Source organism: Electrophorus electricus, chromosome 8 (genome assembly GCF_041902795.1).
Source record: "Electrophorus electricus isolate QZ-2024a chromosome 8, ASM4190279v1, whole genome shotgun sequence".
In the NCBI taxonomy this organism is placed as follows: Eukaryota; Metazoa; Chordata; class Actinopteri; order Gymnotiformes; family Gymnotidae; genus Electrophorus; species Electrophorus electricus.
Window position 1 is genome coordinate 34,412,501 of NC_137504.1, and position 12,500 is coordinate 34,425,000.

At 44.0% G+C, this 12,500-nt stretch overlaps 1 protein-coding gene across 2 annotated transcripts in view; it reads left to right on the forward strand.

Moving 5' to 3' along the window:
- The window catches only part of tenm1 (teneurin transmembrane protein 1), a 135,672-nt gene that overhangs the window by 42,802 nt on the left and 80,370 nt on the right, over positions 1-12,500 (forward strand). For both annotated transcript variants that reach the window (XM_081719526.1, XM_035527484.2), the window contains exons 4-5: positions 6,004-6,241; positions 10,922-11,160. In XM_081719526.1, coding sequence (XP_081575652.1) covers positions 6,004-6,241; positions 10,922-11,160 — 477 coding nt within the window. The remainder of the gene's footprint in view (positions 1-6,003; positions 6,242-10,921; positions 11,161-12,500) is intronic.

Sequence of the window (12,500 nt, forward strand, 5' to 3'; positions counted from 1 at the left end):
CACACACACACACACACACACACACACACACTGCTTTTGGCAATAATAGGATGTCCTGCAGGGGCCATGATGGATTTCATCCTTCTAGAGTCAAGTGATGTATTAAAGGCTTCTCTCTCTCTCTCTCTCTCTCTCTCTGTGTGTGTGTGTGTGTGTGTGTGTGTGTGTGTGTGTGTGTGTGTGTGTGTGTGTGCGGACTAATGTGGTTCACAAAGTCCTACTACTGCATGGGCTTCTCAGTGTGTGTCTGTGTGTATGTGTGTGTGTGTATGTACGGACTAATGTGGTTCACAAAGTCCTACTACTGCATGGGCTTCTGTGTGTGTTTGTGTGTGTATGCGTGATTGTGTGTGTGTGTGTGTGTGTGTGTGTGTGTGGACTAATGTGGTTCACAAAGTCCTATTACTGCATGGGCTTCTCAGTGTGTATGTGCGTGTGTGTGTGTGTGTGTGTGTGTGTGTGTGTATACGGGCTAATGTGGTTCACAAAATCCTACTAATGTACAGGCTTGTGTGTGTGTGTGTGTGTGTGTGTGTGTGTGTGTGTGTGTTAAAGTTGTTAGTTTCTAATGCATCTACAAATAAACATACATCACATACAACTTTGAAACCAGATCTCAGTCAGTCTTAGTCAAACTAAGATTCCACTGTAGAGATAATCAGTGTATAAATGTTGAAGACAAAGTCCTTTGGACGTTCGATAGTCTGGTAGCGCATGCTGGAGACATACAGCCATCCTGTCTGAAGGTTGTTGTGATGTGGGTTCAGTGTCTTCACAGTTAGGGTTAGTCTTCATCAGCACCACAGTGTTTGTTTTACTAATGTTCTGATTAACTTCATCAGCACCACGGTGTTTGTTTTACCAATGTTCTGATTAACTTCATCAGCACCACGGTGTTTGTTTTACCAATGTTCTGATTAACTTCATCAGCACCACGGTGTTTGTTTTACTAATGTTCTGATTAACTTTATCAGCACCACGGTGTTTGTTTTACCAATGTTCTGATTAACTTCATCAGCACCACGGTGTTTGTTTTACCAATGTTCTGATTAACTTCATCAGCACCACGGTGTTTGTTTTACCAATGTTCTGATTAACTTCATCAGCACCACGGTGTTTGTTTTATCAATGTTCTGATTAACTTCATCAGCACCACGGTGTTTGTTTTACCAATGTTCTGATTAACTTCATCAGCACCACGGTGTTTGTTTTACCAATGTTCTGATTAACTTCATCAGCACCACGGTGTTTGTTTTACCAATGTTCTGATTAACTCCTGTTGGACTTTTCAGTCAGACAGTTAGTCAGACAGTCAGTCAATCAGTGAGTGAGACAGTCAGACAGTCAGTCAGTGAGACAGTCAATTAGTGAGACAGTCAGTCAGTGAAAAATAACACACACACACACGGACCCCCCCCCCCCACACACACACACACACACACTTCACACTCTTGATCACTGGGTCTTTGACATGACGCAGCGTAGCACACCACTCCGCTCTGGAACATCCAGGAAAACAGCGTAGCCTCTGACACGTTTGACCATGGGACGATCTGGGGGGTCGTGAGAGTTCAGAGGTCAGCGTGGAAAGATTGGCATTATGTACTCACACAGAGTCTCTCTCTCTCACACACACACACACACACTCACTCACACAAACACACACACACACACAGTTACATGACAGCTTTCATTCTTTTATTACTCTCTGGGGTTTCACAGCTGAGAGGTTCACAGTTCATACCTGGAGATCTACCCCGCTACAGGGTTTAGCTCCACCCCCAGAGTTTAGCTCCACCCCCACTCCTGGAGATCTACCACCCTACAGAGTTTATTTATATTGTCTGAACTACAGTGTGTCATTCTTTTTGCATCTATCACTCTCTCTCTCTCTCTCACACACACACACACACACAAACTCTCTCTCTCACACACTCTCTCTCTCACGCTCTCACACACACACACACACACTCCCTCTATCTCTCTCTCCCCCCCACACACACACTCCCTCTCTATCTCCCCCCCACACACACACACTCTCTCTCTCTCTCTCACACACACACACACACACACACACACACACACACACACACACACACTCCTTTCTTCTTTGTCCTTCAAACAGTAGGAACATCACCTCCCTCAAGGCATCATGGTGGGAATTCTTAAGAGATCAGAGAGGTTACAGATTCTAATGATTATAAGTTGCTATGCAGTATAATAATAATAATACGCAATTTATTTCTATAATGCTTTCTAAAATAAACGTTTGCAAATAAACGTCTCTATAGTCTGTCAGTCTGTACGGTCTGAATGGTCTGTATGGTCAGTCTGTACAGTCTGTATGGTCTGTCTGTCAGTCTATACGGTGTGTATGGTCTGTCTGTACGGTCTGTCTGTTCAGTCTGTACGGTCTGTCTGTACGGTCTGTCTGTCCATCTGTTCAGTCTGTATGGTCTGTCTGTCAGTCTGTACAATCTGTGTCTGTCTGTACAGTCTGTCTGTCTGTGTCCGTCTGTGGCTTTTCAGTGTGTGATTAGATATGTAATTAATCACAGCTAATCACAGACTAATTGCCATTGATCTGTAACAACATAATTACATAATTCATTTAGACCATAAAGAAATTTATTAATTTGAGTGAGAGATAGAGATGTGTGTGTGTATGAGAGAGAGAGAGAGAGAGAGAGAGAGAGAGAGAGAGAGCATTCATGCATGTCTTTTGGTGTTTGTGTGTGTCTGTGTATGTGTGTGTGTGCTTATACATGTGTTTGAATGTGTGTGCATTTATACGTGATTGTGAGTGTATATGTGGGTGTGAGTGTGTCTATATATTTGAGTGTGCATGTGTGATGTGACTGGGTTAAAGTCTGTTTTGATCAGTAAGGTGTGTTTGTGTGTGTGTGAGTGATCTTGCAGCACTAAAGTAAAAGAGTGGGTCAATAGTCTTAAAGTGAACCCTTGGCATCAGTACAGTTCTGCTAATTTACTGCTTACAGCTATTGGTCGTGTGTGTGTGTGACCACGTCACCACAGTAACATAACACCCAGCAGGGTGAGTCGCCGTGGCAGTAGAACCTCTGACCTCCTAGTCCCATTATGCCAGGAATATAAAGCTTCCAAACTGCACCACACTTCAGTCGTCTGGAGGAAGCTACAGGGTAACGTACCCTGGAAACATCATCTCACTTAAGACACAACTAGCAAACAAAAATAGAAAAGTAAAGACAAATAAGATGAGCCAGGAGACAGACTCTCACATGTTCCTGCAGGACTGAGAGTTCAGAACACCGTTGGAAATAATGAAAAAGAAAGCATGAATAGAAATCAGTTTTGAAAACATCTTTTAAATTTCAGATCAGATCAAATGGTGTTTGACATCCACTGACATCCACTGTTTTATGTGATAATTTCATATCTAGAGAGTAAATTCTGACATGATCAAATATTCACATCAGCAAGTGACAAAGACCAACAACCTGACTAATCCACCATGGATGGGCGTATCATCTCAGTGTTGATGGGATTATCTGGTGGGGAGCACAATGTTAATCTGATGGGATTATCTGGTGGGGAGCACAATGTTAATCTGATGGGATTATCTGGTGGGGAGCACAGTGTTAATCTGATGGGATTATCTGGTGGGGAGCACAGTGTTAATCTGATGGGATTATCTGGTGGGGAGCACAGTGTTAATCTGATGGAGCGAGGAAAGCCAACAGTAGTAATTTGCTCATCGATGTGCAGTGATTTTCATAAACTCTCATGCTTTTAAATAAGATGAATGTATATGATGGTGGTCACAGACAGAGATTGAGGTTTTAATGTTGTATTTGCCTAATCCTCCTAATAAACTAATAACAAAATAAACTAAGAAGACAAACTAATAAACTAATAAAATAAACTAATCAGATAAACTAATAATAAACTAATCATCACACTGTTACCTCACTGCTGTTCTTCTGAGAATGGAAAAGCATGTTGATCAGTGTCTGTCTCTCTGTCCTTCTCTCTCTCTCTCTCTCTCTCTGTGTCTTTCTCACTCTTTACATTTACAGCACTTATCTGACGCTTTTATCCAAAGCAACTTACAACTATGACTGAGTACAACGTGAGTAATTGAGGGTTAAGGGTCTTGCTCAGGGACCCAACAGTGGCAACTTGGCAGGGGTGGTGAACCAGCAACCTTGTGATTACCTCAACCACAGACACTCCACTGCCAAAGTATATGAATAAATCAATATACTTTATAAACGTAGCACGTAGCTGTGTGTGTGTATGTGTGTGTGTGTGTGTGTGTGTGTGTATGTGTGTGTGTGTGTGTGTGTGTGTGTGTGTGTGTATATGTGTGTGTGTGTGTCTATATATATAAAGTTGCACGCTGATATCCTGTGCAGTGAGGGGGCTGTGTATGACTCTCCCAGAATTATCTGTCATCTCTCCAGATCTGTGAGTGTTTCATAGTTTAGGATCAGCTGTGAAATATCCTCTAGTTGTTTGGAATTTCTGACAGTAAAGCAGGAACTCATCTCTGTCTCCCCCTCACCACTCCCATGGTGAACACACTCCCTTCTCTCTGGACAGACTGGACACTTGTACCGGCCTTTTCTATGGCCACGATCTCTCATTCGCTCTCTCCCTCTCTCTGACACTCCATCTAGATTTTTCCTGTTTGCTTTCATAACTGTGTGATTGTGTAACCCTCATCCTCTGGCAGTACCCTGACAGCTGGTATCCTGACAGGCTGTATCCTGACAGGCGGTATCCTGACAGGCTGTATCCTGACAGGCTGTATCTAGGGGTCTGAGGCTTTGTCTGTCCACCTCCTGGTTGAATTATAATGGATGTCTGATTACATTAAGCTCAGACGTCTGATCACATAACCTACTGGCAGTGACTAAAGCTTAATACATTACTATAGACCAAAGAAGGTAAATTTAATCTCAAAAACAATTTAAAATCAATCTAATTCAATTACTACCACTCATAGGAAATGTAGAATGTGTAGGGGGAATATGGAGGAAGTTTAACAGCGTGGCTATCAGATGTGCTTCTGTCTGCTGCAGACACGGCTCTGTTTCTGTTCTCTTAACGAACGAGGGAGTCGTACTCTAAAACCTTTAACCTCTCTCTCTATCTCTCTCTCTCTCCATGTTTCCCTCTGTTTCATGAGTGTGAAGACATTTATGAAAAGGGTTCATGGTGAGGAAGCGGATTTGTTCAGCTTCAGAAGCTCCTCTGTTCCTACAGCATCTTCTTCCTCACACTCTGTGTTTACGGGCGGCGTTACAGACGGCTACAGGCTTACAGAACTAATCACACACATCAACAAATATATTATTATTATCGTGATCAGAATAATGCAGACTGAAAAGATTAAAATTGTCTCGGCTAAGAGCCTTTGACTTAAAAGGTGGTTTTAAGGAATAATTAATGGAACAGAAAGAAAACAAGTGTGAGAGTGTGATGTGTGAGTGTGTGTGTGTGTGTGTGTGTGTGTGTGTGTGTGTGTGTGTGTGTGCGTGTGTGCGTGTGTGTATGTACACAAAATAAGTAACTATCAAAAATGCTTTTTCTCCCTCTTCCTCCTGCTCCTTCTCTCTCTCTCTCTCTCCCTCTCTCGCTCTCTCTCCCTCTCTTTCTCTCTCTCTCTCTCTCCCTCTCTCTCTCTCTCTCCCTCTCTCTCTCTCTCTCAATTTTCTATTACATTTTCAGTTCAAGGTAGCTTAGCTGCCATGACTATACCAGGTACAGCGTTTCCAAAGCAAAGAATTTGGAATTTAACGTGATGAATGTCACAATATAAATAAATAAATGACATTTAATTACTAAATTAAAATAATAATTTTACTAGTAATAAAAACTAGTAAATATACTAAATATTATTAAAATAAAGTTCTATATTAATATATATAAAGTAAATATATGAATAGAAGAAAGACGGATGTGGTGGGTGTAGTTGGTCACCTCTCTCTCTCTCTCTCTCTCTCTCTCTCTCTCTAGATCTAGCTTCAAGCCCCATTGGTCGGTTTGCGTTCAGGCCCCTCCCCCCCCCGCCCCCTCCCCCTCACGCGTGTACGTGTGTGCGGCCCGTCTCCTCCATCGTCCCTGAGCTCGTCCAGAGGAACACGCTGCCGTCCCACAGCCCCCAGACTGACCCCACCTCCAAGACCGCCCCAGACGCCACTGACCCCGCCCAGAACACCTGGACCCTCAACAGAAACATACCCCTAGAGACCAGGTTAGTAACACACACACACACGCACACACACGCACACACGGATGTGTGCGAGAGAGAAGGAGAGTGAGATAACGGGGTGTGAAGGGTGATGAAGGGATGACCTGAGTGAAAGAGAGAAATGGAAAAATAAATAAAAGATGAGAAGAAAGGAAACGAGGATGTGTGTGTATGTGTGTGTGTGTGCGTGTGCGCGTGTGTGAGTGTGTGTGTGTGTGGGGGGGGGTGTGTGTGCAGTCAGCTCTTTCTCCCCTTTCTACTGTTTCCACAGAATATTCAAGAACATTTCTGAATATCAGTCCAGTTTAATAGTCCAGAGACCTGCAGCATTTCCAGGAGAAGGGTGGAGCTAAACTCTGTGGGGTGGTTGATGGTGCCTTTGTGGTTACTTTACAATCAGGCTCATGTCTGCTGATCTGTCAGCTTCTCCAAAATTAAGTTTCTAAATTAAAAGTTGGATCGATGCTCCAGTACAGTGTCCACACTCACCTCATCAACATAACTCATCAGCTTCGGTCAACACTGATTTAATCGATGCACGATGTGCGTAGTTTTTCTCATCGCTGTCAATCAAAATGTGCAGAGAAGATTTGCCTCATAAGCATAAATGGACTGAGGATTGCTGCTGATCTGGTTGCCATGACGCCAGGTGTTTAGCTTCCGTGATCTGCTTGGTTCTCCCTCTCCATCAACCACACGTTTAAATTATTTATTATTTCTAAATTCCAATGGTTCCTTTGATGCATTTTTTTATCAGGGTTTTTCATCACCAGGGAGTAGTTTGTTTGTTTTCTTTGTACCATAAACAAAAGAGCATTTGTTTATTTGTGATTTGTTTATTTGTTGCTCTACCAAAGGAACATCATGCTCTGTTCACTTTAGCCTGCGGACTTTGATATTTCTTTAAACAGTAGCAGAGAGCTGAGACAGATAACGAGGTTTATTCTGAGAGCAGGAAAAGACAGTTGCCAACCGGTTAATCTTTTCACAGTAGTTTTTGTTCTTTCTCTCCCTCATTTCTCTCTCCCTCTCTGCACCTCTCTCTCTCTCTCTCTCTCACTCCCTCTCTCTCTCCCTCTCTGCACCTCTCTCTCTCTCTCACTCTCTCCCTCCCTCTCTCCCTCTCTGCACCTCTCTCTCTCTCTCACTCTCTCCCTCCCTCTCTCCCTCTCTGCACCTCTCTCTCTCTCTCTCTCACTCCCTCCCTCTCTCCCTCTCTGCACCTCTCTCTCTCTCTCTCTCTCACTCCCTCCCTCTCTCCCTCTCTGCACCTCTCTCTCTCTCTCACTCTCTCCCTCCCTCTCTCTCTCACGCTCTCTGTAAGATATGTTGTTGTTCTGGTCATTACAGAGGTGTGTGTGTGTGTGTGTGTGTGTGTGTGTGTGTGTCACAGTGTGAGCCGAGCTCGTCTGCCTGTGATCGTCATCTCATGTGGATTTTACTATCCAGGTTCCCTAGAGCTGCGTTAGCATGCTGTCACCTGGGGTTGCTCTGTCGTGTCATCACATCACAAAGCCATGATCTTTCTGTAACTTACGTAACCATACGTGAATGAGTTATTGTTCAGTGTACCAAACACAAGTGTACCAAATACCAGTTACAAGTGTCCCAAATACCGATTACAAGTGTACCAATTACAAGTGTACCAAATACCAAATACCAGTGTACCAAATACCAGTGTGTAACGTTGAGCAGTGAGGAGGTGGACATGTGTGGAGAAGAGTGAGATTTATGGGCAAATCCAAAATCTGAGTCGTAGTAGTCTAGAGTCATATTACCAACACGGAGAGCACGCGAATACATGACCAACCAAACCACACAAAAGCAAACAGGGGAACCAGGCTATAACAGATAACCAAGACCAAGGCCACAAAGCAGGGCTTAAATACATGAACTAAACATGGGACAGGAGGAAACGAAACTATGGCATAGAACTAAAATACACAAGACAGGGAAAACATGGAACACAGAAGCTGGGAGGGACTGATTGTGACAGTAGACTCCCCCTGAAAGTGCACAACACCAGGAACCACCAAACATAACAGGACTAGAACAAGATACCAACAGGAACAGAACGGAGAAGACACGGAATAGGGACAGGAACCATATGAGACTCAGGACCTGACAGGCCAGAAACAGGAACCGAACACGGGACACGACGAGGAGCAGGCACTGGAACAACAGCAGACACAGAAACCGGGACAGCAGGAGAAGACTGACCAGGACAAGAACCAGGAGCCGAAGGAACAGGAGCGACAGGAAAAGGAGCAGCAGGAGCAGGAGCAGGAACAGAAACAGACTACAGACAACAACAGCGCCAGGAGGGAGGACAAGGATTACAAAAATGCAAAACAGACCAGGACAGAAACAAACGGAGACACAGGAACCGGAACGGGCACAGGAGCAAAAACAAACCAGGCAACGAAGAAGACAAAAACAGCAGAGACACAGGAGGTAGATGGGAGGAGGAGACACAAACCAGGGCAGGATGGGGAGTGAGCATGAAGCCTTCAAACCAGGAGGCAGGTCTGAGGACATGGAAGAGACTGGAGAAATAGCAGTGGCAGCCTGTCGCGGCACAGGAGAGCTTCGAGGAGCAACCTCTGGGACAGGCCTGGCAGGAGGCACAAGGGCTCATGGAGTGGCTTCTTCCACTCCAGGAACAGAAACCGGTGGGTCCGTTCAGCGGCGGCGGGTCCAACAGTTCCAGATGCTGGGCCACAGGAACAGACCTGGTAACAGGAGGGGCGGCATCCGCTATGCCAGGAACCGGATCAGGACGGGCGGCGTCTCCCACGCCGGGAACCGGAACTGGATCAAGACGGGCAGCGTCTCCTGTGCTGGTAACTGGAACTGGATCAGGACGGGCGATGTCTCTCGCACCAGGAACAGGATCAGGTTGGGTGACCCTGGAGGAACACACAGATACAGAACCCTCTTAGCTGCTCTCAAGGCGCATATGGACTATGGAGAACTCGCGTTTGCGCTTGAGCACCCACCGAGTGACGGTAGACAGGTTATCTGTGCATTCACTCTGCCTACTCACGTCATGCGCTGCAGGCTGATCCCCCCTGCAGCGCTGCTCAACACGGGCTTACTTGAGATCTCATCATCATCAAAATAAATGTTTTCCGGGAACGACGAGATGCCCGTGTTCCCGCAGTGACGGGGGATTTGCGGTCTCTGGTTTGGTGGCACTGAGATGTAATGAACCCGGACTGTGTAGAAACAGCTGGAGTATCGTCCCAGCGGAACAACCACCTCCCAGAGTTTCACTCTCTCGCTGCATCCTTGTTGGGCTGTTCAGTCTGTAACAGTAAGCGGTGAGGAGGACACACGTGCAATATTTTTTAGGGCAAATCCAGAGTCGTAGTCAGAGTAGTACAGGGTCATATTACCAACACGGAGAGCACAGAGATATGTGATCAACCAAAACACACGAAAGCAAATGGGAAACAGGCTATAACAGATATGAGGAAAACGTGGGGCTAAGAAACACCAAGCCTAGGACACACGGAGTACAAACTTACGGGGATACAGAGACGGGCTTTCAAAAACATTCAGACATTAAACCAAACACAATGAACCTAACACACGCATTCAAATAAACACCTAAATGCAATGAAGTAAACACTGAACAACCAAGACCAAGGCCACAAAGCAGGGTTTAAATACATGAACTAAACATGGGACAGGAGAAAACGAAACTATGGCATAAAACTAAAATACACAAGACAAGGAAAACATGGAACACGGAAGATGGGAGGGACTGATTGTGACAAAGTGTACCAAATACCAAACACAAGTGTACCAAATACCAAACACAAGTGTACCAAATACCAATTACCAGTGTACCAAATACCAAATACACGTATACCAAATACCAAATTCCAGTGCACCAAATACAAGTTTACCAAATACCAGTGTACCAAATTCCAGTGCACCAAATTCCAGTGTACCAAATACCAGTGCACCAAATTCCAGTGTACCAAATACCAGATATGAGTGTATCAAATACAAATAAAGCTGTTTGCTGGACGTGTTTCTTCCCTTCTGGGTGTAGAAATCTGGTTGATGTTTAAGGTCTCTCACCTGAACAGATTTGGAGATAATAATTACATTTGGACAAATGCACTCTGCTGTATGTTTAAATAATCCATGCTTTTGAGGCCCATCTTAAATACACGTGATGATATGGCCTTTTGAGAGCAGCCACTTAAATACAATTAATAGCTTAATTAATCCTTGACATATTATCTGTAGTCAAATGAACCTCCAAAGCTAAATGACCATAATTAACCATTGCGTGAGACGTGTACCACGGCTGTAATTAACAACCCGAACACTATCAGAACTCAATATGATGTTCACCTGCTGGTGTAGCTCTCTCTCTCTCTCTCTGTTTATCTGTCTCTGATTTTGTTTCTCCTTTTCTGTCTATCCTCTTCATCAGTGATTAGAATTTTATGTATCACATAGTTCTCTATTATAATATCCTATATCGGTATCATGAATCAAATAATTAATATGAATAAAATTTAACCTCATTTATTTCTACGCATAGGGATTTATTAATAATAATAATAATAATAACAAAAAATGTTTGCTCAAATGTTATTGGTGATTACATGATAACTAATATTAATTGACTGATACTGTTATTTCCACTTCCTGTTTCTCTAGGCACTTCCTGTTCAAGCATGGCTCTGGTTCATCAACGCTGTTCAGTGCTACCAATCAGAACTACCCGCTGACATCCAGTACGGTGTATTCCCCGCCCCCGAGGCCCTTACCCAGAACCCCCCTGTCGCGGCCTCTGTTCTCCTTCAGTAAGCCGCACCGCTGTTGTAACTGGCGGTGCGCAGCTCTCAGTGCTAGCGCCATCACGCTAACACTCGCACTCCTGCTAACCTACATCATCGGTGAGCACCTTCCTGCCCGCGCTGGGCGCAGTAATGTCAGTATCTCTCTCCTCTCTTTCTCCCTCTTCTTTGCTCTGTTCAAATTCAAATAGCTTTTGGGGCATGAATATTTAATTATATATATATATATATATATATATATATATATATATATATATATATATATATATATATATACAGAAAAAAAGTGTTAAACGTGTTTGCCCCCTTCCTGATATCTTAGTTTTTGTTTGTCACACTGTCAAATGTTTCAGATCATCAAACAAATTTAAATATTACACAAAGATAACACAAGTAAACACAAAATGCAGTTTTTAAATGAAGGTTTTTATTATTAGGGGGAAAAAAATCCAAACCTACATGGCTCTGTGTGAAAAAGTGATTGGCCCCCCTGTTAAAACATACATTAACTGTGGTTTATCACATCTTTGGAAAGCTGAGTTCAATTTCTCTAGCCACACCAAGGCCTGATTACTGCCACGCCTGTTCTCAATCAAGAAATCACTTAAATAGGACCTGCCTATTTAAGTAGACCAAAAGAACCTTAAAAACTAGACAGCATGCTGCGATCCAAAGGAATTCAGGAACAAATGAGATACAAATTGAGATCTATCAGTCTGGAAAAGGTTATAAAGCCATTTCTAAAGCTTTGGGACTCCAGCGAACAACAGTGAGAGCCATTATCCACAAATGGCGAAAACATAGAACAGTAGTGAATCTTCCCAGGAGTGGCGGGCCGACCAAAATGACCCCAAGAGCGCAGCGACGACTCATCCAAGAGGTCCCAAAAGACCCCACAACAACGTCCATAGAACTGCAGGCCTCACTTGCCGCAGTTAAGGTCAGTGTTCATGACTCCACCATAAGAGACTGGGCAAAAATGGCCTGCATGGCAGAGTTCCCAGATGCTGCTGAGCAAAAAGAACATAAAGGCTCATCCCAGTTTTGCCAGAAAACATCTTGATGATCCCCAAGACTTTTTGGGAAAATACTCTGTGGACTGACGAGACAAAAGCTGAACTATTTGGAAGGTGTATGTCCCATTACATCTGGCGTAAAAGTAACACAGCATTTCAGAAAAGGAACATCATACCAACAGTAAAATATGCTGGTGGTAGTGTGATGGTCTGGGGCTCTTTTGCTGCTTCAGGACCTGGAAGACTTGCTGTGGTAAATGGAACCATGAATCTGCTGTCTACCAAAAAATCCTGAAGGAGAATGTCTGGCCATCTGTTCGTGACGGCAAGCTGAAGCGCACTTGGGTTCTGCAGCAGGACAATGATCCAAAACACACCAGCAAGTCCACCTCTGAATGGCTTAAGAAAAACAAAATGAAGACT